The sequence below is a fragment of the Apteryx rowi genome, unplaced genomic scaffold (genome assembly GCF_003343035.1).
Source record: "Apteryx rowi isolate R43461 unplaced genomic scaffold, aptRow1 scaffold_86, whole genome shotgun sequence".
Taxonomy (NCBI): domain Eukaryota; kingdom Metazoa; phylum Chordata; class Aves; order Apterygiformes; family Apterygidae; genus Apteryx; species Apteryx rowi.
In genome coordinates this window covers 359,093-384,990 of record NW_020451160.1, presented here as the reverse complement: position 1 = coordinate 384,990, position 25,898 = coordinate 359,093, and the positions used below count along the sequence as shown (strand labels likewise).

The 25,898-nt window shown below is 47.3% G+C and overlaps 1 protein-coding gene across 14 annotated transcripts in view; it reads right to left on the bottom strand.

The window, feature by feature from the left end:
- The window catches only part of PRPSAP1 (phosphoribosyl pyrophosphate synthetase associated protein 1), a 32,076-nt gene that overhangs the window by 5,477 nt on the left and 701 nt on the right, over window positions 1-25,898 (bottom strand). For 2 of the 14 annotated variants that reach the window (XR_003257633.1, XM_026090509.1), the window contains exons 1-7: window positions 25,218-25,463; window positions 14,555-14,607; window positions 12,507-12,573; window positions 7,309-7,481; window positions 6,765-6,880; window positions 5,610-5,665; window positions 4,920-5,065 (exon numbers count right to left, since the gene is read on the bottom strand). Coding sequence is in view for 12 of the 14 variants with exons in the window: in XM_026090509.1 (XP_025946294.1) it covers window positions 4,920-5,065; window positions 5,610-5,665; window positions 6,765-6,880; window positions 7,309-7,481; window positions 12,507-12,573; window positions 14,555-14,607; window positions 25,218-25,381 (775 nt within the window). In the remaining 2 variants the exon portion in view is untranslated. The other 12 variants (XM_026090513.1, XM_026090516.1, XM_026090515.1 and 9 more) reach the window with 12 other exon arrangements.

Below are 25,898 nucleotides of genomic sequence, written 5' to 3'. Positions count from 1 at the left end.
TAGTCTAAAAGCGAAGTGTCAGTGGCTCCTTCCCTCTGTGGTTGTGCTCCAAAACAGGACTTGAAAAAGGGGCGTCCTGTGATTGGGAGCAATAAACAGGCTTCTCCCTGCAACACCTCTCAAAGGGCTTCAGCTTTGCATGATGCAGTTTTTCATCGGTTGGCCTCACCAAATCACGTCAATGATTTGAGACTTGGACTACAGCTTGCTATCTCTCACATCGCGAAAGCGCAAGGATCTTTCAGAGCGCCCAAGGCCCTTAATAATGCCTGCACAGACGAGTAACACTTAAGGGAGATTGCAGAAGCAAAGTTTGCTGGGATCTTTTGAAGTGCATTAATCAAGGAGCAGGATAAAATCCAGCTCAAACTCAGTGCTACAAGCTCAACATGACTAGCAATTAGAAACAAAAGTACATGCTGGTGAACTGTGCTAGCCRACACACAGTAAAGAGCTCTACTGGGATTCCCCTGCCTCCCGACTGTATTTTTGCACTGGCGTGGGTCATGCAAAAACTACAGGTGTAACAAGCTTTATTTGTACTATGGGAAATCAGCAGCAGTATAAAAAAAATGGAGACAAACTAGGATGCACCAAGATGCGTGTTCAGATGTGACAGTGTTCAGGCCCCCACCAAAGAGCAATCGGTCTGTGATACCGGACGGGGACTTGCCGTCGATAAGCCAAGTCTCTCACTTGCCAGAGGGTGCTAGCTTATAAAGTGAACACGGTACAAAACCTCCCAGCATGGCAAGCATATAGTGGTAGGTATATGCATTTCATCACGTGATAACCTGGGCTGAACTAACCACTGACGCAAAGGGAAACATCTAACATTTTGTCACGCTTAGCCGGTGCACCTGCACCCCTGACTTTTATGCTGTCTGCAGGGAGTGTAGCCAAGTGTCCTACCGGGGCACTTTGTACCTCTCCTCCTCCTAAACTCAGGGCCTGCCGGGACTCTGGACACCAACGCTTCTCAAATGCTGAGGAATTTTGGACATGCTAGGTAGCAAGATTTTTTTTCCTTTAAGATAACCTATTTCCATATAATGCTCGAGCAGCATGAAATTACATGCCGTGGCCCAACAAAAAGCATGTCTGGACATTGATTTCAGCTCTCCTGGGTCATAAGAGCCCTGCATGAAACTCCCCATCCTGCAGAGCAGGCTGATCCAGTGCTATTCCTGCAACTCGTTGGTGGCTGGGAATGCCTGTAGTCCAAGCACAGCTGGGTAGCTGAGTCACACGGAGGGATACCATGAGAGCAATTACGAGGACCCCAGCTCCGAAGATTCATGTACGATGCTGTTCTTCACATCCAAGACATGCCCCACAGACTGGTTTTCCTTAAGCTTACTGAAATTTTATGAGAGGCATTCAATAGTTCTGTTTTGACCCAAATTCAGGTTCCTCAGTGCTAGACTTTGTGGTTGAAACTATAGCAATGGTGAACAGATCTTAAGGAGTTGAAATTCAGCGCTATTTTACTGACAAACACATGCATTTTCACTGCATGGGTATCCTTATATTCCATAAAGGACACAGACACATTCCCTACTGTGCTCAAAGACTAACACACCAGCTACCAGCAGTGCTTTGCATCTTTTGCGTGCTTTTAAACGCTGTATTTCAAGGTTGCTTTATCTTTAAAGTACGGTAGGTAACACGTCGACCTACCCGGATCCTAAAGAGATGTTCTCCCTTTTTCTTGTTCAATTTTCTCTGTAAAGAAAAAAAAAAAAACTGCAAGCCAAAAATCTACCCAAAACCACATCAAAATGCAAGAGAACTTTGATCACTCCAACGCGATGAGAGCTTATGCGAGCGTTACTGAGGCCGGCTCCTCTTTCTTCAGAATCCTTAGTCATATTGATATGCACAAGTCAGAACTGCTAGGAGAAGGTGGCTTGAAAAAATGACTCCAAATAATAAAATAACATTTTCCTCCCAGACATAAACCCTCTATCTTTACATAAACAAGAGGGCATCAGAAGTAAACTGCAGCTGAATTTCGGCCTGGCGTGACCCCTTGGATTATTTAGGAGTTTAAGTTGGAAGAGTTGCCTATTTTTGGAGAGTCAGAAAAGATGCTCGTGGTACTTGTAGCTTAAAAAAAAAAGAAAAAGAAAAAGAAAAAGAAAAAGAAAAAGAAAAAGAAAAAAAAGAAACAAACCAAAAAGAACAACCACCTTTTTTATAAAACAAGAATATCACAGAACACTGTGGGGAAAAACCACCCTAAACAGCAAAACCACCCTAAACTGCGCTTTCACTCTGATGCAAGTAATACACATCCAGGTATCCTGCACTAAAGGTTAGAAGATCACTGGCATGAAGAAACAGCATTCCCAAGTGCTTCAACCTGTTGCTTTAATTAAGTGGTCCAAATGGGTTAAGGAATGCTTAAACAACTTCAAAGCTGACAGTTACCACTCTGTGCACTGAAATTATAATCACCAAGTAAAATAACACTGCATTTCCAACAGAGCCTATGAGGAAAAGGACACTCAAGGACTAACTCTTATGCAAGGAGATAGCTCAAGACGCACAGATAATGTCTGTAAGCCCCAGCAGAAATACAGACGAGAGATGAGGGCAGGGAAGTAGAAAGGGACCTAAGGTCCGAGCAACAATCAGAAGCACCTTTGGCATTTTTCTATGCTCCCAAATTAGAGCATCGCCCAGGCCACGCTATCAGGACAATAAACAAGCCAATATGCTGTGTAACACTCATTAATTAAAGGCACATGATCCCTGCTAGAAGAGGGAGAAAAGGTGCATGCCAGGACACAGGAGCCCAGCCAATCCACCAGGAAGCCCCTGAAAAATTGCATAAACCAGAAGTCATCGCCGYGGGGCTCTGCTTCTGCTGCCAGGCACGTCCTTCGCCTCCCTTCCGACTGTAACCCCGTCACCGGGGTCCCCAAAACTGCTGGTGACGGTGCGTAGGCAGAAAGAGCTGATCAAGGGTTTCGTTTGAAGCGCCACTTGGGTAGGGAGGCATCTCCGCTTGTCGAATGATTGAATCAGGCAGAGAGGGAGGAATAACGGAGAGGATAAGTACAGGCATTCACAGCACTGCCATCCTTAAGCCTAGCGGTGTTTTTACCTCTGTCCGGCGGAGAGCACATCCGTGACGGTCTGCAACGCAACCCCGATTCTCTAGAAGTTTACAGACTGCTTTTAAACAGGTATTGCTTTGGTATTCTGCAGCTCCAGTAACAGAGCCCAGCACTGACTCAAAACAAGCTACCTGTTAAGGTTAGAAAGCTGGAGAGAAAAGCAGGTTTCTACGGAGAATTTTGGACAAGTTCACCCCATAACCCACCCCACATCTCCTCCCTGATAGACAGCTACCAAGCAACAGCTTGGTTGCTTTACATTTGAGCCTTAGGCATGCAAAAATGCAAGGTCAAATGTCAAGTTTCTGAAGGAGATAAATAAAGGAAGTGGTGATACACAGCGAATTAATTCGTGTCTGGATAGCCGAGGACTGAAAACATTTTTCCACTGAAATCATAACTAAATGGGAAAGGGCAAACTCCTGTATGTGCTTCCATTTATGGGGCTCTCCAGCAGCACGAGCTCCCACAATTGAGCTTCCTTCAAGTGACATGCCTGGAAATAAAGACACAGTCGCATCAATGCCCTAATACCGGATCAGTCTCAGCCAGTGATATTTTGGAGGAGAGAAATTCTCTTCAGACTGAAGCGAGAAGGAAAAGGATAAGAATAACCAGGCAAATTCCTGTTTTGTTGGAAGTGCATAGAGAAAACCCCTTGTGAGAAGGAGGGCAATAACAGTAAGCCCCAAACTTCATTGCCAAACCCCACCTGCCCCCCAAGGCCCAAGAGGAATTTAACCAGCTGTGTAAGCACTGTTTAAATGATTTCATTATAGTGAGCCATGACTTGGGTAATGTAAAATGGCTGCAATCTTACTCGCCTTCCCCACCACAACTTGCCCACAAGGTGGTTGGATGTTCTCCCTGAACTTCAAAATACAAGAGTATTATATAGGTATATATAATATATAGGTATATATATTATATAGGTAGCCCTATATAAGGTAGCCCTAGCCACAGCCAGTATAATTAAGTTTAGCTCTATGATGGATAGCTCCTTATCAGGTGCAGCAGCATGCTACRTTTCCCACAGTCAGGTCTCAGCCATGCTCACTGCACCGCAATCCATCTTCGTCCTATCACCATTTACCTAGAAAACTAAAGTTTTCCCAAGGCAGGGTTGTATTTTGAYTGTACCATTGTTGTTTGACTGCTGCTGTTGCAAGAATACAAGCGATTCTAAGAGGGCGGCATTTCCCAGGTTACAGGTTTCCTCCGTTTTTCTTTGCTCTGTGCTCCCAAATCAGCAGTTTGTCTACTGATGGCAAGAGGACAGGAGAAGAGCAGCAGTGCTCCCGGAGACCCTATTCACACTAGCCACACAAACCTCTAAATCTTACCAAAGCAGACGTTGGAACATTACCACCTAGCTCCCAAGATGAAGAAGATTTCAAACAGTAACGATGACTGCAGCACAAGGGGAAAACAAATGCCAGCTCTCCCCTCCAAGCTGGGGGCAGCATCCTGTCTCAGCGGTTGTTCCCTTCCTGGTTACACCTTTACATTTCTTTTCTGTTCCTTAGCTCAATGAGTTTTGCTACCGAGCACTTTAAAAGCACCACCTCCAGCAGCAGTTTGTCAGAGTCCAACCTTGTTGAGYGGGCACAGCAAGGGGAACATCACTCCTTGTACCTTCCCCTACAACTCGCTAACATCAGCTTTGCCCAAGAGAAAAACAGCACTGGTCCAGCTGCTGTCAGGTTGCTTATATCTATATAGCTAAAACCAATGGCAAATTCCCATCAAACTTCTCCTTATTGCCCAAAGACAAGCAGAGAAACTTAATCTTACATGGCAGCTCCAGACCAGGATGCACAGTTGCATTTTTGACCATCGGGGGAGAGTGACGACCATCRTCCATGTCCTGCTCTGTACACTGAGCCTCTCCGTGTATCACCGCTAGTCCCAGCCGCAATCTCTCAGCATAAGACTGAGCCCTGCAGGACAACCACAGCATGTCAGGAAGATGTTGGGCTGAAGCAACCTTAACAATCTGGTGGAGCAGTCCTCTCCCAAATCCAGCAGGGCAACCAAAGACTGCACCTCTGTGGCTGTACAGGGGTTCCTCCCTGAGTAAGAAGTTCACCAAAAAGGGCTTTTTATTCCTCCCAATAGCCCAACGCTCACTCTACCCCTTGGCTCCATTACAGAGGTTTCCTGGTGTTCCTCCATATACTAAATGGTTTCTGACACGGTCAGGTACTACCGAAACTCACGCAACAAGTCTGAGCCTAATGCTCAGGTGAACCAGCCAGATCTGCAGCAGCGGGGAACTCGAGTTTACTCCCACAGGGTTGGGACTGCGAAATTCAGCCGCCTACCTGCAAGACTAGGGATGCCATCCCACTTTTCAGCCACAAAGGACTTATGGACCTGATTCCTGATCCATCTGGGACCCTCCACATTTTTGCTGGCATACACCCCATCAACCCAGACCTTTTCCAAGTTATAGTTAACCAGCTAGTAAAAGAATCTATTTACCTTTTAGCTGCATCAGGAGATTTGGCTACAATAACTGCATTTCTGTAATCTGGAATCTGGATTCAATAAAAAAGTAATTTAAGTAACGAGCTTCTTGCTAGTGAGTAAGTGATACATGGCTGAAGAATTGCACCCCCACTCCGCTCCCCACCCCCAAATCTTAATTCTATGGTAAGAAATTGGCAGGCAATAGCACTCCCGTGCTGAACCAGCATTTGTAGATTCTGCTCCAAATGCCAATACAAGTTTAATACTGACAATACTGCCTACGATGCAATCGCTTCATAGGTCCTATTTTGCATACGATTGCAGTTCTCTGCCTCCTTTCACTACTCATATCCACAAGCTAATGCCTGGCATACAATGCTAAATGCAGCTGTTTCTGAGATACTGGGCACTGGACGTACTGTAGGAAAGGAAGGGAAAGGTTTAGCGAACGATCCCGAAGGCCAAAGACTCCTGATATCAATCCTGGCTCTTACGGCAATGCAGAGTCCCCAGGGCCCATGCAGAGCAGGCATTAGCCTTATCCTCAAGAAGGTATAAGGGGGGAAAGTTCACTGTATTTAATCTGCCCTATGCGGATAGGTTGCAAGTTCTACCAGCATGGGACGGTACTAGTCCAGGGCCAGGGGCATATTCCTCAGGATATAAATCATAATAATTTAGACTTGGAAAATAAAGCCTCCATTCCCTCAACCCTTCTGTGCTCCGCATTCTTAAGTGTGGCTCAAGACAAAGTCTCTGTCAATTATTCGGATCAGTAGACACCCACCACAGAACGAAGAGCGAGGGGAGACAGTTTAACAGGACTTAAAAGGTGATTAGAGGCAGAAGCACAAATAGCATCTCAAATGGCGCTAATGCTACAGAGAACAATGAATTACAATTGAGGGCTCAAGCTCATCTTCTGCTTATGAGCAAGAATTCAGCTTCTACCCAAGTATACCATCATACAATCTACTTTAATATAACATTTTCCCACTTCCTTGAGAGACATGCAATAGATGTTCTGGAAGAAGGAATTCATGGACTGAACAATTGATCTAGCCTGACAATGCAATTTCTGCTTAAGCACAGGTCCAAAACCGCTATCGTATTACATCAGGTACACATTAGGACAAACCGATATATACAGAACTAGAGTAACCTCACTTCTTCTTGTATATATTGAAGCAGGAAAGGGGAGGCTCTCAGGTTGTCTACTGGAAAGCTGAAGAAGCCTTGGATTTCCTTTTGATGAAGGTCCATAGTGATAATGTGCGTTAAACCTGAGCAAAAAAAGATAACAATTCATTAAGTAGCCTATCAGACGGTTGGAGTTCCTTGAAAAATCTCAATTTTCCAGACTATTTTATCTATTAGCCAGACTACTACACCACATATTAGCCACAAGTGTAGAGCGGTAAAGTAAAAAGTATCAAAGACATAAAAAAAACCAGACATGCAATAAGAGCTGCACACTAGACTGACAGCATATTTCAACATGACACTTCTGGGCCACTTCTTCAGGTGAGAGTTACAAAGAAATAAAAATCAGCTGGAGAAAATCAGTTCCCCCAAAGTCACTCAGGTGCTTGGCAGTATGTCTTCATATCTAACAGGAGAAGAACCAAAGGAGAGTCACCTTCTGGGATGCATGGCAGCAGACGCCTTACAGAAACCAAGCTTGCCGTCCTGCTCCCCGCGTGGCGCTCACCTGCCTTGGCTAGCATCGAAGCCAGCAGCTTGCAGACGATAGAGCCCCTCTTCCTCATTTTGCTCTGCTTGCTGTAGGGGAAGTAGGGGATGACCCCAATGATGTTCCTGGCACAGGACGTCTTCAGTGCGTAAGCCATTATCAGCAGCTCCATTACAGCAGTATTCACATCTCTAGAAGATTTGAAAACCATTTCAAACGTTAGCAGGTGTTTTTCAATGCGATGCCTTTTCAAACTCTACCCATTCACTGTGTGTGTGTGTATATGTATATATATATATAAAAATATAATATAAAATATATAAATATATACACGCACACACACACCCCCATATGTACCATTCTCACCAAACTTCCAGGTAAGAGAGCCCATGCATTAGCAAAAGCTACTGCAAAACCTGGATTGTAATCCTACAGCTCCTTCCATTATGCCACAACACATTACGATCAACTATTATACGCACAGGACGTGACCCCAGCACTCAAGAGCTGCAGATCAAAATTTGATCTTGTATTCTAACATGAGGATTATGATGATTTCCCTCCCTCACCACAAAAAAGGCATTTTTTGTTATGTTGGAACAAACCTCACTTCATACAATATATTTTAAAATAAAACAATCTTTTAACAAAGAAGTATCACACATGCAACCAACACAACTTCATCCACGTTAGATTTACCAGGATATTTTTATTTTTAACAACTTAAGGCAAATTACTTTTCCTGGTTTAAGAAATACTGTATTCTGGAGCTGTACAAGTACAGGCACATCATTTTGGTGGAAGTCAGCATCTTCGTGCTACCTGCTTTATCCAGAGATGGATGGAACAATAACACACTAAATCCCAAACAACTTTTCTTGGAAGGGAGAGAGGGGGTGAAAAAAAAAAAAAAAGAAAGCAACATAAGCAGAACACATATACAGATTGCAGCAGAGAGTACGTGTAATAAACTCCATCTTCACTTGGTTTACACTGCGATGACTGGTGTGCCTCACTAGAAGCGTATTAATCTGCATTTGTGTTTATTTTGGGAAGGGGGAAAAAAAAAGGCCAAACGTTTAGTTCCTTAAAACCAACATTGAGGGAGGCCTGAATTCCACACGTAATCCGCACTATCAACAGAGCGGCTCGAGACCATTTTGAACCTTAAGAATACGCACTCCGGAGAGGACAGAAGGACACGCGACCCTCCCAGAATGAAGATGTCCTCGCTTGGGTCAGTTCAGCAAAGACAGTCTCAAACGACACCTCCGTTCCTGGGATGGGCCCGCAGGAGGGGACGTGACATTGAGGACGGCGCAGCGGCACAGGCGCAAGGTGACAGAGCAGAACAGGTCGTCTTTCCACGCGGCGGYGGAGGACGCCACGCCGAGCAGCTTAAAGCCCTGCAGAGCTTTTGGGAAGCCACCCGGGCGTCATCTGGGACCTGCTTTCCTCCTGACCACCCGGGCTGGCTTCGCCCAGAAGGCGGAGAGAGCGTTTCCCGAGCTTTTTGGTGTAACCCCTGACGAACGCTAACCGTTTCCATTGCTCCGTTGCTCCCCCTTCCTTTGGGAACTAACCTCCRTTTGCGTCTCTTCGCTTGCGAACGCGCCGAGCCTCTTTAGTCGCCGGCTGGCTCCGCCGGCCCCGGYGTGCAATGCCGTTTACGCACAAGAAAGCTTTGTTAGCGCTGGAGCTCCCAGCCAAGAATTACATAAAACATAACCCCCCGCCACGTCGGGCGACAAGCTAACAAAGACCCGCTTCTTCCCTCGGGTGTTTTAGCTGTGCCAGGGTGGCTGGGAAAAGAGAAAAAGATGCTAGTGGCAGTATTGTATAAAAACCGAGCGGCCAATTTTAAACCCATTTAAAGGTCAGCCCAGAAATTCAATATTTTATGTCATCGCTTCTCAAATTACTAAAAAAAAAAAGTCTCAGGGAAAACTGMTACAGAACAGGATTGCCCCTGGGAAAAGGGGTTACCACTGATTTCAGAAGATACCGATGGGCTTGATGCTGCCATGGGATTTTGGGAGCCCCATCCCCACGCATCAGAGCCCTGGCAAGGCTCCACGAGGAGGAGTCCCTCTCATGGTATTCAAACACGAAAACCAAAAACCAGCYGGCGCAGAGGCTAAACAGAGCTGGACGCAGTTGTCCCCACAGCAGCACCCAGGACTCTCGCCAGGGCCRTGCACGGGCAGGTCGGCTGGAGCTGAGCAGACCTGGACCCTCCYGGATGCTTTGCGTGGGGCCAGCTGGCACGTTGGTCTGATCCTCAGGCCTCTGCAAGGGGGCCAGGCTCTGAGTAGGGACTAATTGGGGAAAATAATGTCTGTGGCAGAACTCCAGCCCTGGCGTCTCCTAAGATGAACACCCAGGACAGCACCTCTGTCTCYTTACCGCTCGCTCCTCCTCCTTTCTTGCAGCAGTGCTCACAAGGTGCTTCTGGAAGGCCCGAGTCARGACTGCACACAGGCACTGTCAGATCATTACCATGACATTTAGAGCCAGCTCAGCTGTCCCCCATCCCCTGTTTACCACCCTTCCCCAGCAGGCTGGAGCCCTCCCTCGCTGCTCCCCACCTTTGCCTAAGCCATCCCTGGAGATCCGTATCCTCAAGGCTGAGCAAGTGGCTCAGTAAAGCCACCAATCCAGCACGCAAATACTACCAACTGGTCTAGCACTAAGAGTCTTCTCCCTCCCTTTTTCTACTTCCCAGAATAGTCCAAARACTATGTTAATACCAAGCAATGTGTTTAACACATGCAGGAACATAAAAATGGTTGTGCTCAGCCTGACCCTCCATCCTGTGCTTTTGACAGTGACCAAAAGCTGCCTAGCAAAGAAAAGGGAGGGAGGATACAGCAAAACCTCTCCCAAACACTCTCCCAGCATCCTGCAGCTCAGGGACCTCCTGAGACAGTAATGCTCTTTTTGTGCTTAGCAGTCCGCGATCTAGTCCCCCTGCCAAGAGTTTACCTAATGGCTTTTTGATCCTACCAAAACTCTTAGCAAAGTTAGCACCCTGTCGCAAGGGGCTCCTGAGGTTAGAGACGCATGGGAAGAACCACCTCCTTTTGTGTGTTTTGACCCCGACACCTGCTAGCTTTGTTTAACATATCCCCGTTCTCATGGACCATTACCTCTACGGCCATTTCCCAGGACACTCATGATTCTGAAGACCTCTAGCATTACATCCCCTAGCCTCTCTTTCCCAGTCTAAACAGTACAAAACTATTCAGTTTTCCTCATACAAATTCTATTCTATACACCAGCAGTCCAGGATGACACTTGTCATTGTAACTGTTTTGGTTTTGCTATGTTGCCTTTGGACTCCAAGCCTGTAGCATGTATTCAGGTCTTGCTGCTCCCTCCCTGTGCATTTAAGATGCAGACTGTGGATTTGCACTGCAGCGTAACAAGGTTGCTTCATTCTCTATTCCTTTCCTAATAAGTCTCAATATTCTATTTGCTTTTTGAACTGCTGCTGAGTGCAGAAATTGTATTTTCAGAGGACCCTGGCTTGACAAACATAATCTGAAACGGTTCCTCTTTTTACTCTCCTGCAAGGTCCTTGAAACCCAATGCACAAAAGGAGATGTCCTTGAACCTGTCTTCTCTAAGCAATGCAGCAAGGCGCAGCTGCAGCTGAAGAACAAAAGATTACTTGTCTGCACAACAGTGCCTGCTCATCTGGAGGGCCTTGAACCCTTAAATATTCTTGCTAAAGGATTCATTTCTTGGCCTGCAACATTTGGTTCGGTTTGTGGAAAATCAAGGGAATCAAAAAGTTGAGAGCAGGGGAGGTTTTCCCCTTCCAAAACTATTGCTTGTCCCTAATATACCAAGTTATCTCTCTCTGAAATATCTTATCTGTTAGATGTTTACACAACTCCCAGTTACAAGCTATTTCAGAGAACTCTCTCACAAGGTGCAACAGAATGGCACCATTCACCTGAAACACAATCCTGCATTAGTGGGTTTTCATCTTGCAGAGATTTCCTAGCTTCCTGTGGGAAGCGACACTTGGAGCATCTCCCTGGAGAGATATGATTTCCAGGAAAATGTCTCAGGCTTCAGGAGGAACTCTAGAAGTGAGCAAGCTGCTCTTGGAGCCTTATTGATTTCTTTATCAATAGGCCAACCATTACAAAGAGCAACTGAACTTGAATTCTCATTGGGCTGTACTTCTTAGGCAAGCTAGGAAAATTCCCGTTTTCCGTATATTTTTCTACCTGCTTGGGCTCTGACATGTATTAATTAGTTCTTGTGACCTCCACAATTTGAGCAGAATTTGCTAACTTGGCAAAGGCTATAATGGCATAAATATCTCTGTTTAGCTAATTGAGCAAACTGCACCCCATCAATCCCTCATCTTTGAGGGCTGAATCTCCCCTACTCGCAGTTGCTGATTTTGCAGTACTATTTATATATAGGCTTCCCCTGCACTTTCCACTAACTTGCATGGACCACTTGGTCAGAACTCAAGAAAAATCGCTCCATGCTTCAAACTCAGCTCTCCAGTTCTAACACAACCCCTCTAAGCTCTTCCTCAGTCAGTGACAAGCAAAGCTGCCAGGGGTTAGCAGGTGCTTTTCTAGCCCTCTGGTTACTTGCAGCACTTCTTTTCCTTCCTATTCCGAGGCTAGGACAGCTGAAACCAAAAACAAACAGGCACACGTAAGAAAAGGCACCACGTTATTAAGAATTATAAGAGTACGGGAAGGAAGCTAAGGGCTTCCTCATGAGTTCAGTTTCACATCACTGCAGTCGAGGGGAGAGTAATCCAACCTGTGATGAAAGCAATAGCTGCTGGCTCTACTGCTCGATAATTGGAAAGCAGAGGAAATTACACATCCCGAGATGGAAGCGCCAGTCAAAAATCACCAAGCAACTGAACCTGCAAGGACACCAACGCACAGACCAGGGACGTTTCACTGAAAGTCATCGGTCATACTTGTTCTTGCCTGAAGTGACACACTTAAGCTATTTGATGGGTAGCTTCTCAGCTTGCTGTGGTGCAAGCAATCCTCTGGGAATTTTAACAGCTTAACACTATGCTGTATCTTAAAGTAAGTCAAAGCAATGACAGCTATGGAAAGAGAGACACTCTCATGCTGGCTAACAGCAAACAAACCTATCGGAACAACCTGCTGAACCAGAAATTCAAAGCATATCACAGCTATAAAATCAAGCCACAGGTCACTTACCTGGGGATCGTCTGTATAATGAAGATATCCTGTCCCCGAACAGATTCTTTTATCTCAACTCTTGTTTCTGAATAGGATAGAAAACAGTCAGTTTTATTCCCAAATGTCAGATTTAAACTGATAACACACTGTACTTTAGCAGCAACTTTGCCCACTGGTCAGGGAAGACTGCAAGACTTGTCCTTGACCCTATGTGCGCACCCACCCACTACACATCAAACGAGACAAGCAGGTTTTCCAAGAGGCAGATCCTGTCAAGCAAGGAGCTGGCATTACGTATCAGTGAGTTAGCTGTATTTACAATGCGGAATGGGGCTGAATAGCTGTTATCTTACAAGCAGAAGAAAATTACTTCACTTTCAGTAAGGGTAAGTCCACGCCATAAATCTTTTTTATTTCTCCGTGCTGGGCGCTGAAAGCTGTTGATACCACATCCATCAGTGAACGATGAACCACCCAAAGCAGAACAGCCTCTAGTACTTACCGGCGGGGAAGCGGGCTCCTTTGTACCCTACCATGCGGTCAGCTCCGCACACGTTGGGTAGCCCAACACAGCATCAGCAGCGCAGAGTTCAAACGGGGAACCCCCCCACTTGCTACCACGGTCAAGACATTTCATCACTCATGTGGGCTGGAAATCTAMGTCTCCAATGAACATGCTTCATACTGCCTCTTACTCAGACCCAAAAGCCAGGAGCAGCTCTGCAACGCCAAGGTTTCCTGGGCTGCCTTTCTAGCTACTCATTTCCCATGCAGTCATGTACGATGGGCAGGGATAAGTGGAAGGAGAAAAAGATCTACTAGGCTACAGAATTCAAAGTCTAATTGTCTGGGCATTCGCAATAACCTCAAGGGACTCTGCTGAAAGGAGGCTGATTCGCTGTGCAGTGATGAGGAATGACTTCAGACCTTGAAGCAAGTGACCTGATTTAAAACTAACCCCAAAGGGCACAAAGCACGAATGCAGCAGCCAATCCAATCATAACCATAAGCTCCCACGGCAGCTTACATAGAGCCCACTGACTTTAATAGCAACAGCACTATCAAAAATCCTCATGATGAGCCCAGCACTGTAACGAGACCTCCCCATAGCCCATGCATGCCCAACAGGAGGAACAGAAAAGCCATGTGCACAACCTGGAGTCTTGCTGCTGATATATAAAGCACTCAATATCTCACGGCTGAGGTGCTTATAGATTGTCTGTTCTTCCTGCATCAAGGAGGTGAGGCCAACTCAGGGTGCTTGTCTGGTCAGCAAGGCACATTTGGTGGCCACAGGACCTCAGCTGAAGGACGACCATTCCAGCATACCCCACTCCATTATCAAAAGGCTCCTGTTTCCACCACTTACTCTAACCTGTATCGGTTGTCTCTGCTTCTAGTCTCTTTTGCAAATATGGTAATAGAGACCTTGAAATGGTAAATGACATTTAGCCCCTGGACACTGTTAGCCAACAACCTTGTGGTTTTAGCCCAGCACGGACATCTGAAAACAGGCACTTGCTACATTTAAAGAGACGAAATGAACCTCCAAGAGACACTCTTGGAGGTTCATTTCACCAATATATCCTTGAATTTGCACTCTTTAAAGCAATAAGACAGATGCCTTGCTAGGAAAGCTGTACAATTGCCTGTGGTGAGGGGAGGTCTAGGAGAAGGGGATAATTTCCAGCTTGCAGGGCAAACATTTAGAAAGCAGGCTGTTGCTTTTAAACCTGGAAGATGTTTCGCTAGGCAAAACAGCATGTAAGATTTTGTAGCAGCTACCATTCGAAGTGGGAGTCTTTGTTTTAGATGAGAGTCAGCTGAGAGGCATGCAAACAAGATAACAGGGGAAAATGAGGAACACATTTAATTGATTTGTCCAAGGTCAGACGCAGAAGTTTAGCACTGCCAGAAGCAGCAGCAACATCGCAGCTGAAGGCATGAAAATCCTCCTTTGTTTCTGTTAGCTCATCACACATATTAGACAGGTTTGGCCAATGGAGCTACCTGGTATTTATAAAATTACCTCACACAGGCCTGCAAGTAGTAAAGATTCGTCTTACCTCCATTGGTTTCCTGGTACACCACAGATTTTCCCAACTCAGCACCAAGACGCCTGGAGAAAACAAAGGAAATTAAAAATTGAAGTGAGCAGTTCACAATCCAAAGTAGAGCCTGGACCAATTCTTATAGATCGGCAAAATATAAGCACTGCCTAACGGAGCTGCTGAGCTCCAAGTCCCCTCCTTTCACAACAACCCCTTTCTCTCCGAGGTCCCTTGGGACACTTTGGCTGGACAGAGAGCAGTTGTTTGCTTGCGTGCCCTCTGGCCAGTCACTACATCCAGGCTTCCTGCTCGGCTACCTGGTCACACACAACATGTAACCGCCGAGTCCCGATTGCTTTTTCATCTCTAAGAAGCATTAACCTGTATTCGTCCCCTGTAACCAACCACCAGTCCCATGAATCAGGACAAACCCTGCAAAACTTGGAGGATCAAGTCACCCCAAAGGCCCTTACTTCGCCCTATCTGGCGCAGACCAGCAAGGGAACCCACACGTTGTTAGAGAGGCAGGACAAGCAAGCACATCAAACCTGATTTTCTTAGGAAAAGAGGCTTAAAACATTCAAGATATAATGGGCAAACCAAACCAGTTTGGAAGTCAAAGGCATTTGAGTCCAATTTCCAATGCCTAATTTCTAAGCCTCTCCAAAAAAGCAGGTCACACGAATCATCAAGCATCACGAATGCTACCATCGTTCCCTTGCTCCATTATTTGTTGATATTAAGGTTACGCGGTGTGGCAGGCTGCTGAAGCGCTCCTAGGGCACGCTGCTCTGCAGCAGACTAATGACGTACTAAGAATAGCCAGGGCTTTTATGATTTATCAGAGGCCACGTCGCTGGAGTTATGGCAAAGGACATCTTTTCTGGCCAAGATTAAGCTCTAAGCAGCAACGGGACCAGAATCCAGCGGATACATTTCAGCGCAGGCTGCGCGCGCCCTGCAGCGGGGCCAGCGTAGCCCCTCCGAGTGGCCGCTTGGCTATCGCTTTGCCGCAGTCAAAGTCAAGGCTGGGCGACTGCACCTCAGGTGGATCCGGTGCACTGTGGAACTAAACATTAATGATCTACTAAGACGAGATTAATGGCAACTGAGTCACTTTTTTACTCCCCTCCCTTTTTTCAACCTTCCCCCTGAGATAACTCAGCTGACTGAAGAGAGTTTAACCTCAAGTTTTTGGATTTTTCATATTACTCCCTCCTCTTCTCAAATATCAAGCCCAGAACATCCATCGCAAAGACTGCAGCCCCCCATCCCCCTTTCATTTTATTTTTTTTTAGCTCTTCATTATGTAATAAAGATTCATTTTGAAAAGCATTTTAAAAGGCTCCACGAGGCAGACTATTCCCGCTGGTGACATTTCTGTATTTAACTGTTCTGACAAGTAATCCATTAAGGAGTATTTAGAGGCAAGTGTGCTTTAAGCAGAAGCCTCAGCTGAGAGACGCTGCATCCGTGAGACACGTGGGATAAGGGCATTGCTGCAACTCAGCTGGCCCGAGCGCTGGGCAAGTCCCTTCCTGCCTTCTGGGTCTTTTCAGGCAACATTGAACACACTGAATGGCAGTCACTTCTTGTCTGCGCGTATACTATATTTATTTGGATGCATGCAGAAATCYTGTGAATCAGGACTAACCCTAATAAAGCCTATATTGGAGAGAAGAGGATGATCCTTGTGTCTGTATCACATGCGTGCCCAGAATCATCTCTGGAAAGATCAGTGATTTTAAACCGAGGGCGGGTGTCACAGCTAATATCATCCCAAATTACCTTATCCTCCCTCTCAGGAGTCCTCCTCGTTGTATCCTTTGGAGGAGAACATCAAGTAACAGGAGTCGCTGCACTGTAGGTGCAGGCAGGCAGACATGCAGCACCGATATTTGTTCAGGCTTTGCCCCCACCCCCCACACAGGCTAAACATCCCATCCTGGTATTCTTGCAAGATATCCCTCTGCAGGGGGACCGGGAGGGGATCTGAGATCTGAGCTGCAGGCCTGGGCCCCATCCCACGGGCCTGTTTGCTGATCCTCAGGGCAGGAAGAGAAAGTACAGGTCCTTTTCCTAACTTCGGCAAGAGACAAGTCTGTGGTGGGCTTTTCCCCACCGTCTGCCTCTTTCAGCAGTCAGTATCTCTCCATCTCCTGAGCCACAAACTCAGCCTCATACCTAAACTGTCAAAGATTTGCTTTTTCAGGAGCAATGAGCAAGTTGATGAGCATGACAGCTCGGCACTGGCACGCTGCTGGTCAGACACTAACTTCTGGTCTCGGCTATCTTGGAGCTGGACTGGAAAGCGTGCCTAGAATAACTGCGGCAACAAATACTCTAATGCAATGATATATTTGCTTAACTGCTACAAAGCACTTATTTGGCGCCCACACGTTCTCTCAGCACTGCCCTGCTCGCCCATTTGGCAAGCACATCGTGCCACAACTGGAGCTACTCCAGCTACTCTCCAGAGCTTGAGAGTAAACTTCTGAACCAAGAATCACGCGCGTTGACGTCTGCATGCCCAGCTTGTGCCAGCCGCGCTGCAGGCCCCTTGTTTTCACCAGGCTTCCTCAGCACTAACCAGCGTTACTTTGCTCAGCAGATATCTGTTGCAAATGCTGATGTTTCCCTGCTAGCTGTCAGGTGTCGTTCTGCCGATCAGTTCAGCTGTCACATAGCCAAGGTTGTCACCTATGAACAAGCCATGGTGGCAGCAGAGGGACTGCGGAGGGGCAGGCTATGCTGTGGCTTGCACAGAGCAGTAACCAGCCGAGCTTGGCCACGAACTGCAGCATCAGCCAGCTACCGKGCAGTCCAGCAAGCCACCCAAACTCTTAGTTCAGCATCTCTCACCTGTCCCGCTAAGCTAAAACGGGCAACTGCAATACAAAAGCGTCCTTAGTACCACCGTTTCAAAACGGAGCAGGCAGCTGGTCAAGCAAAGCCGAGCTCTGGGAACCCCAGGGACCAACTCGCAGGCTGCATCACAGTAAAGGTGAGCTCTCCAGGTGAGATCCGTCAAGTGCTCGCTTCTGTCCTGCGGCTYGATGGGATCACGCTGTCTTTCTGATGGCAGAGTCGGGCGCTTAGACTCACTGATGTCTGGCCTAATTCCTGCCAAGGCATCCAACTCGAAAGCTTGAGAATCACACACACACACAAAATGAAAACAGTGGGGGGAAAAAATGGTTAATGACTCAAACCTGTTCTTCCATGACTGYATGGCCAGTGTTGCAAGCTCACTTTGGAGAAACACGCATTTTGGCTTCACTGCAGGCAACACGTTCTCACCTCACCATTTGAAAAAAACTCCCCATGAATGAAAGCATAGAGCTGCCCTTAGCCAGTCCTGGACCTCAYGGCAGGATAGTGGCTACAGCAGGAGGGAAAGCTTCAAAACCAGTCCAGCTAGCCACATCTCAGCAAAACACCCCTTGGAAGGTGGCACATTCAATGCTAAGTGGTGGAAAACAAACCTAGCGGAGGTTTGAGATGCCTCATGAGGATGTGACCGGCAAGGTCCCAGCTACGCACAAGAAGAAACAAGAGCCCGATACACTGCTACTCAGACAGCACGGCAGCAACGTAGTTTCTCTGCTACTGAAAGAAGAAGTTGGAAAGCAAGTTTGCTCCCTGACGGGAAGAAGGACACTAAACAGTTCAGCATGTGGAACATGGATACAGATAACAGAACAGACAGTAAGAAGCTGACAACTGAAAGAACTGAGTGGATCGTAGATTGCTCTGGTCAGGCAATAAATCCCACATCTGCACCAACTGTTGACTGCAAGTAAACAAGACAGGCAGCAATGGGAAGGATACGAGATAAAACTCCCTGCGTATGTCGTACATCAACCCTGCCAGCAACGTTTTACAATCTTCCGAGCAGTAGCCGTGGAGGATAGAGCAACAGGCAGTTTCACCAAAGCGCTCTACATCAGTTTAGGTATGTTTACTCAAGGCGCACACCTTCCCCCAAATCTGTTTGCCTAAGCCAAGACTTCAGCCTTTGAGGAATTCTGATAAAACCTTGATTTAGTCATGGCTATTAAAGAAGCGGGACTGTTTGTGCGACTCCCATTGGAAAGTCCTGAATTCTCCAGGATTTGCGTCAAGAAGGAGATTTGCATAGAAGTCAAGGGTAGAGCAGAGCCTTAGCCATGAAATGGACTCTGAGCAACCATTTGTAACCGAGTAGAGAGATAAATCCCTGCTTCCCATTGCCTCTCCCTTGTTTCCCTCCACCTCCAGCTCTTTTCTCTCTAAATTCTCCCCTTGCAAAAGCTCCCAATTGCTCATCGCTTTAGGCATCGAGGAATTAAATTGATAGCAAGAACTATGTTTGCATTTGGCTTCAGGAGTAAGAGCATAACAGTATGAACAGGAGCTATCAGAATTACTGGGTCAAGTTGCYGCGGACATGGGTAGATCTATACTAGAGAGAAAAAAAAAAGGCTGCTAGTACAGGTCATTCAGACCATGAACCCCAGCAGAGAGAGATAGCTTTTTCTGGCAAAAAGGATGCTTTAGATATTAAAGCTAAATCATATCTCCAAGCAAAGTAAGCTTCACTGACAAAAGTCCTATTATGTGGTGCTTTATTTGGCTACAGCGGGGCTTCTGCTGATACAGAACCATTTAAGACAGGAGAATGGCAAGGCTGAWTTCACAGTATTTACAAAATCTCACTTGCTGACCAGCCCCACRGGGACATCAGAGCGCAAGTTCACATCTGGAAGCTCCTTTCTCCAAGCAAAGGAGACAGAAACTYGGTTTGGGGTTGTTTTTGTTTTTAAAGGCAACAGTCTTCAGACCTGGGATCTGTTCCAAAAGCTACGCACGTACTGTCCCATCAAGCCCAGCGGAGAGGGCCGGGCGCAGCAAGGACCGAGGGTATCATTACTTTACATAGCTCCCAGCTTTTAAAGAGCTTTCAATGCCATTTTGGCACCTGGTTTCACTGTGTAACTACTCGCTGCTGCCGAAAGGAAAAGCCCTGCTCCCCACTCTCCTCTGCCAGCCGTCCTTGCACAAGCTTGGTCACCGACCAGACTCCTCTGGGGGCTAATAACACCTAAGAGAGAAATTCTGTATATGGCTTTACAAAACTACTCCGAGAGCAATGACCAGTGAAAATTTATATTGATCTGGAGTATCCCTCCCCGTAAATACTGCCCAGGAAAGAAGATCTAACTTGCTGCAGTCTTGACGCATGCCAGGAAGATAATCCGGGTAGTATGCGCAGCTTAATATAAGCTCTGTCTTAAATTCACTGCCTAAATGCAAACAGCCCAGAAGTCACCTACAGTTTAATGAGCAAGGAAGAGAGAGACTGCAGTATTTTAGGAAATGCAGCTAGGTTGTATTAGAGCTTACTTAAAAATGTTCCTCTGAAGACTGTCAAAAACCCACTATACGAGACTCCGGAGACAAAGGACAGTCAGTTAAAAGAGACTTTATGTTCAGCTGAATCAAAATTCAAGAGGCAAACCTAACTTGCAGCATTTCACGGCATGAAAGCACGTTGCAATACCACCGGGAAGCGCTCTGTCTCTCAGCCCGTGCTGCCTTTCCCCCTCCTACTCTCTGACAAACACCTTAAAAACATTCATAAAATTATCTCTGAATGAAACTTATGGCCAGATCACGGTGCAAAAATTCAACTTGAACGGAGAATGCTGTATCCAGATGAAGCCCTTGACTATGATACGGTTTTATTCTGGCATTAACCTCTTCATTACAAGCACTTTTACTAGTCTCAGCTCTGCAAATAGCCTAGTCTCCCCGCACCTACGGACTTGCTGAACCGCTGCGGACCCTGGACGGTGCTGGAGCCGACACGACGGGATCTGCTCTGTGCTTGGCCTTGGCCGGCAGAGGGCAAAGAAAGCTACAGCCCGAGTCTGCATTGCTTTTCTCATGTTCGAGCAAGCCTTCAAATAAAGGCCACAGCCAACTGGTCCAGCTAGCGCAGCGGCAGCTCTACCGTGTATTTCCTAATCTCTCGATTCAAGACCAGATCTGGAAAAGAAAAGGAAACAGAGAAGGCTTTCGGCATAAAGGCAATCTGGTCAGATATCGTTATAATCTTTTTAGCTCCCTTCTGCCTCACTCCTTCTCCCCAGCATGACTGGCTACTTGAAGAAYGGTCCTTGCTTCTCATCTGGGACTTCCCTCCGGAGCCATTTAGCGCCCGCATCACTTGTTCCAGGCATTACAAAAGCTGTGCAGCCGAATCACTCGCAAGCACTGCAGTTTCCTGTGCTCTTACCAGTCTGCTGCTCATGAAGGAACTTACCCTAAATCTGACATCGGCCAGCATAAAGGCCATCGGGCAAAACAAATTTGCTCAGTCGTGTTACCGGCTCCATCTAAGTTGCACCGAGAAACTCGCAGCATACTTCAAACTCCAACCGCTCCACGTTCTCCAGTGCTCCTACTCCAGCATTGTGCTCCTTCTGAATCCTGCTCCTTCTGCATCCTGCTCCAACTACGCTATTTTGTAGCTGGTTGTTCATTTCCTTTTGCCAAAAAACTTGATGCAGTTTTACCCTGTAATATCTGTGAGCTTCCTGCCACGGTGCTTCACATCCTCTGAGGGAAACAGGTTGTTGCTATCTGCTGGCCTTCCAGAGCACCACGCTCGAGCTCCTTCCCAAAGGTCGAACAGGACTTGCAGACAGGAGGGAACAGGAGCACCAGGTTACTGTGATCTGACTCCCCTGTACCATCCTCTCTTGTGCTCTATCGCTTACCGAGATGACCTGACAAGGATGGCTGACCTTGCTTTTCCTGCATCTCATCAGAAACGCTCCTTCCTTCAGCTAGGGAAAGTTGCTATGAGTCCTCCTAAAACACTATCTCTTCCAAAAGCAGAGCTCACCTTCAGCTCAGTCGCAGAAAGCACTGCCTCAGTTTTACAGCACTGTTTACAGGGCTCTACACGATCAAAGAGCAGAACAGGAAATCTCCATCTTTTCCTTATTACTCCACACTGTTGAGGCTCACAGCATTCCTTTCCTCTCAAGATCACCGTCATTTTCCAGGCTGCAAACCGAATGAATGTTTAGAGCATACACACCCATGCTTTGTGATGAGTTTAGGGTAACGTCGTGTTGCAGATAACGCAGAGCTGCCGGAGCACCGGGGAGGCGTTAGCACGCTTCAGGCAACAGTCCCCTCCAGCCAAAAACACGGGCAGCGAGGGGAACGTAACATCTGCACCCTCTGTGCCAAACGCTGCGTTCAGAGGGAGGAGAACTAAATGCATCTGTCCGACTCCAGAGATTAGAAAGACTTGCTAGACCTCCTCCCTCCCCCTACCAGCACACAGGGCCCATTAGGGATCACCACTGGTCACAGAAATTATCTTTCTCTCTTGCAAAAGCAGCTTGTAATCAGGTGCCAAGTGTCCTAATTACAGCGGAGGTTTTCTTTCCATCTGGGAAAGACTTAAAAAAAAAAAAAATCCCACTCAATTTACATGATACAAATGAACATAGGGTTTTATTTATTCTTCAGTGTTCCTGAATCTAAGCATCTTTATTATTTAGGAGTTTCAACGTATTTGGTTCTCATAAATCAGCACTATCTCCTCTCCCTGGCAGAAGCTACCATAAATAAAAGCTSTGAAAATTCAGAAGGAAAGTCAGATCAACCATTTAGTCACTCATCCTATAACCAGAGAAGTATGCATAATAGGAAATTGTAAGGATCGGAAGCGTGCCAGAATGCCACGCTMAGAGGCTGAATCGAAAGCAAATCTGGAAGTTTTGCACGAAATGAGGCAAGGAGATTGACATGAAGCAGACATCTGAAAGCTGTTCAGATTGCTCCTCCCCAGCCTCGAGGTTTTGTGGGTTTTTTTCAAAAAAGGATAAACCAGGAGGACTCAAGTATTGATTTTAACTCAAGAAGGGGATCTTCAGAGTGCTCTTTTTACCCAGCTGGTTACGTACTGAATATCCCAAGCAGATTCCGGGGGTATTTCTAGGGCTTGCTTACCTTTCTTATAACGGCTGCAGCATACAGACTCTGCTCTCTCCCCGCTCTGTCCCACACCCCTTTGCACCAGCGTCGCTAAAATAAACCACCTTCGACTCTTGACTCCCTCCTAACACAGCACTTCAGCGTGACAGCCAGCTCCACCGGCATCACACCTACAGGCAAACAGCGACAGAGCCTGGACGGAGGCAGCGTCTCAAAGGGCCCTACTCCTAATATTGCGTGTTGTTTTAAAGTTCTTTTACTACTTATGCTAAAGGTCATAAAAAAACTTTAAAAAAAACGCACAATATTAGACAGACTCACCCTTATAAGACTGCTCCAACTCTATTTTAGGGTGCAACTGCCCTCCCCAGCAAAGTACACGCTGGGATGTGGCACGGGGGGAAAGGCAGCAGTCACGCATCTTTTGCAACCTGAAAAAACAAGGKAGGTATTATAAACCTGCTGCAAGAGCCCCTGAGCTCCGAGGGGAAGTCGGCACAAAACCACAACACAAGAAGAGGCTGAAAATGCACTGGGTTTTCAGGACTTTTTACTTTGGAGAAATCTGTGTTATTAACAGTTCCAGATTTTGCACCCCGCTCCCACAAAACCGCTCCACACCTTTCCACTTCTAAGTGGTCACTATTCCCATTTTACAGATGGGGAAGCTACGCGTATTTAAGCTTCGCTTTAAGCAGTAGCTATAAATCACACTATTGTGCTAATATGAGCACTCAAGCGCCCAACTTCTTTACTGATATTATAGCCCAGGCAAAAAGACTAAACCACCTCTTTTAAAAGCTTATTTTGTGAGGGACAGCCAGGACATCACTCTCACGATTCTGCTGTCGCTTCTCAGAGCATCACTGAACACCCCGGACCGGGTTAGAGCCCTTTACCGTGTCTGGGGATACCTGCGCTCCCATACRTGGAGAAGGAACGCCAAACATTTTTAAAACCTCGCACCTATCGCCACTCAACGGAGAAAAGCRAACATAAACAGAGCAGGTTACGTAGCCAGCTGTGCGCCACAACCGCTGGAAGCCTGCTCCACGTCGTTCCCCACTACGGCTTTAAGAGACGGTCAATTATTTTTAAGACAAAGGGCAGAGGATAAAGAACGGCTGTTTACTCTTCCAGCCCTGAGAACTTGGAACTTGTCCCCTCGCTCCCAGGAGGGTTCTGCTATATCCCATGTTGACGCAACAGGACAGGCCTTAGTGAAAGCACGCCCCATCCGCTGCCGCAGAACTAACTGTTTTTTAAGTAGAGTTTATTTTCAGAGCTGTACCGGTGAAGGCAAAGCGATAGGGAACTGACTAAATATAGCAACCCCCCCCCCCCCAAAGTAGCCCTTTCCGCTCTCAGATACAAAGACTTCCCTCCCCACCTCTCATCCAAAGAGGGCTCAGCTCGTCGGTGTTCCCCTCCATCCGTCCCATCAACACCAGCGATCCCGGACAAACAGCACAGTCAGCTTCACGGGGATTATCCGCGCTGAGGACTGAACGCACGGGTTATTAAGCTRGCCAGACGCCTATCAAAACATTCTTGCAGTTTAAGAACGCAGCGCACCTATTTCTGGTGCCGGTTTAATCGTTCCCAATTTAAACATTCCCCTTGGAGATGAAAATGGATGGACAGCTGCCTCTAAACGGTAGCAAGGATGCTGTCYGCCGTGGTAGGCCAAAAGGCACCGAGGACCCCTGATTTTGGGAGCAGCTTCCTACACGCTGTAGCTGAGAGGAAGCAGAAAGGAAACCCCAAACCAGCTTCAGGATGACGGCTTCCCTGGCTCAGCACTAAACAGATGCCTGTTCCTTAGAAAAGCCCCTTCAGCCGCGTGCGCCCTGCTTGCTGTTTGCCCTGATTTGAACCAAACTAATCCAAAACAAAGAATCGAGTGGGAGGAAAAACTCAGCATTGCTCTGCRCACTAAAAAACGGGAGCTGCGTTTCGGAGCCGACTGTTACGCACCTCATTCAACAGGACCTAACGTGTCCGTCCCTGCCGAGCCGCRGTCACGTTCTGCCCAATTGATGGGCTGACAAAAGGGGCATGCTTTTGTTCCTAAATTAAGCTTTCTTTCGTTAGCATGGGCTGCCCACCTGTTCCACCACATCTAAAAACCGGTTAATGCACTTTGGTTAGTACAAACATTGGTGYTGCACCCAGGTTTGCACAGGCAGCACTCCCCACGCTCCAAGCAACAAAGCTGTCACGCAAACRAAGTTACAAACACTTTGCCACAAAAAGCAGCAGAGAAAGTTTTGAGCATCTCCCAAAGCAAGTAAACACTTTCTGACGTCTGTTTAGACAAGTCTCACCTTCTCCCTTTCAAGAAGTAACAGTCCTCAGCTGCAATCCAGACTTTCCAGCACGGAAATTGGTGTTAAAGACACAAGATAGAGAAAACCACTGGTCCRTTTTCATCACTACATCCTAACGAGTTATCAGGAGAGATCGGCCGGCATGGAGTAGGAGGAAGACGGAGCTGTRAACACTCCCAGTTTAAAACCTCCACAGCAAAGGTGTTTGCAGCACAGCTGCACCAGCGAGGTGCCTCTGGCGCGGGGACGCGGGAGGACGCGAGAATCCTTTTGAGCCAGTTTGAAACCAGCCTCCCTCCGACGACGACGAGCGCTCGCGGAAAAAGAAACTTGAAAGAGGAGGAACTTACTCTGTGATCCTCTTTGCCAGCTCGGTGCAGGCCGCCGTGGAGTTTGCCGAGAAGACGCGGTAGCCACTTCTGGCCGCGTTCATTGCCGAGGAAGCATGCGAACCCCTTGGAGCGCGAAAGTGAGAAAAAACAGATTTATAAGGCAACAACAGCTTCCGTGGCATCCTTTTCTTCCTCTCCACCACTATCGCCGCCCCTTAAGGGGTGGGAAGGAGGAGGAGGAGGAGGAGGAGGAGGAGGGTAACCCTTCTGCTACCTGGGATCTTGCTGGTTTACTCTTATTGCAAAGTGTAAAAGAAGTGTGTGTGTGTGTGTGGGGGGGGGGATATGCCTATAAAAAACCGCAGCAGCCGCAGCACGCTCAGAGGGACGCCGGGCCGGTGCAGAAAGGGATAAGCCAGGCCTCGGCTAACTCTTCCTCTGCTTCCAGACGCGCTCCTGCCCTTATCCCAGGCCCAGCCGGGGCCCCCCGAAGCGCCCGGGGGGGGCACGGCCGCCTCCCGGGGCAGAGGGCAGCCAGGCCGAGGAGCCTTTCGCGGGCAGCAGGTTAAAGACGAAGCCAAGAGGCAGGTGAAGCCGGGGAGCGGGGAGGCTGCGACACGACGCGCGGGGACGGAGCAGGGAGGCAGGGAGAGGAAGCGGGGGAAGAGAGCGGGCAAGCGAGGTGCTGCCCCCCCCCCC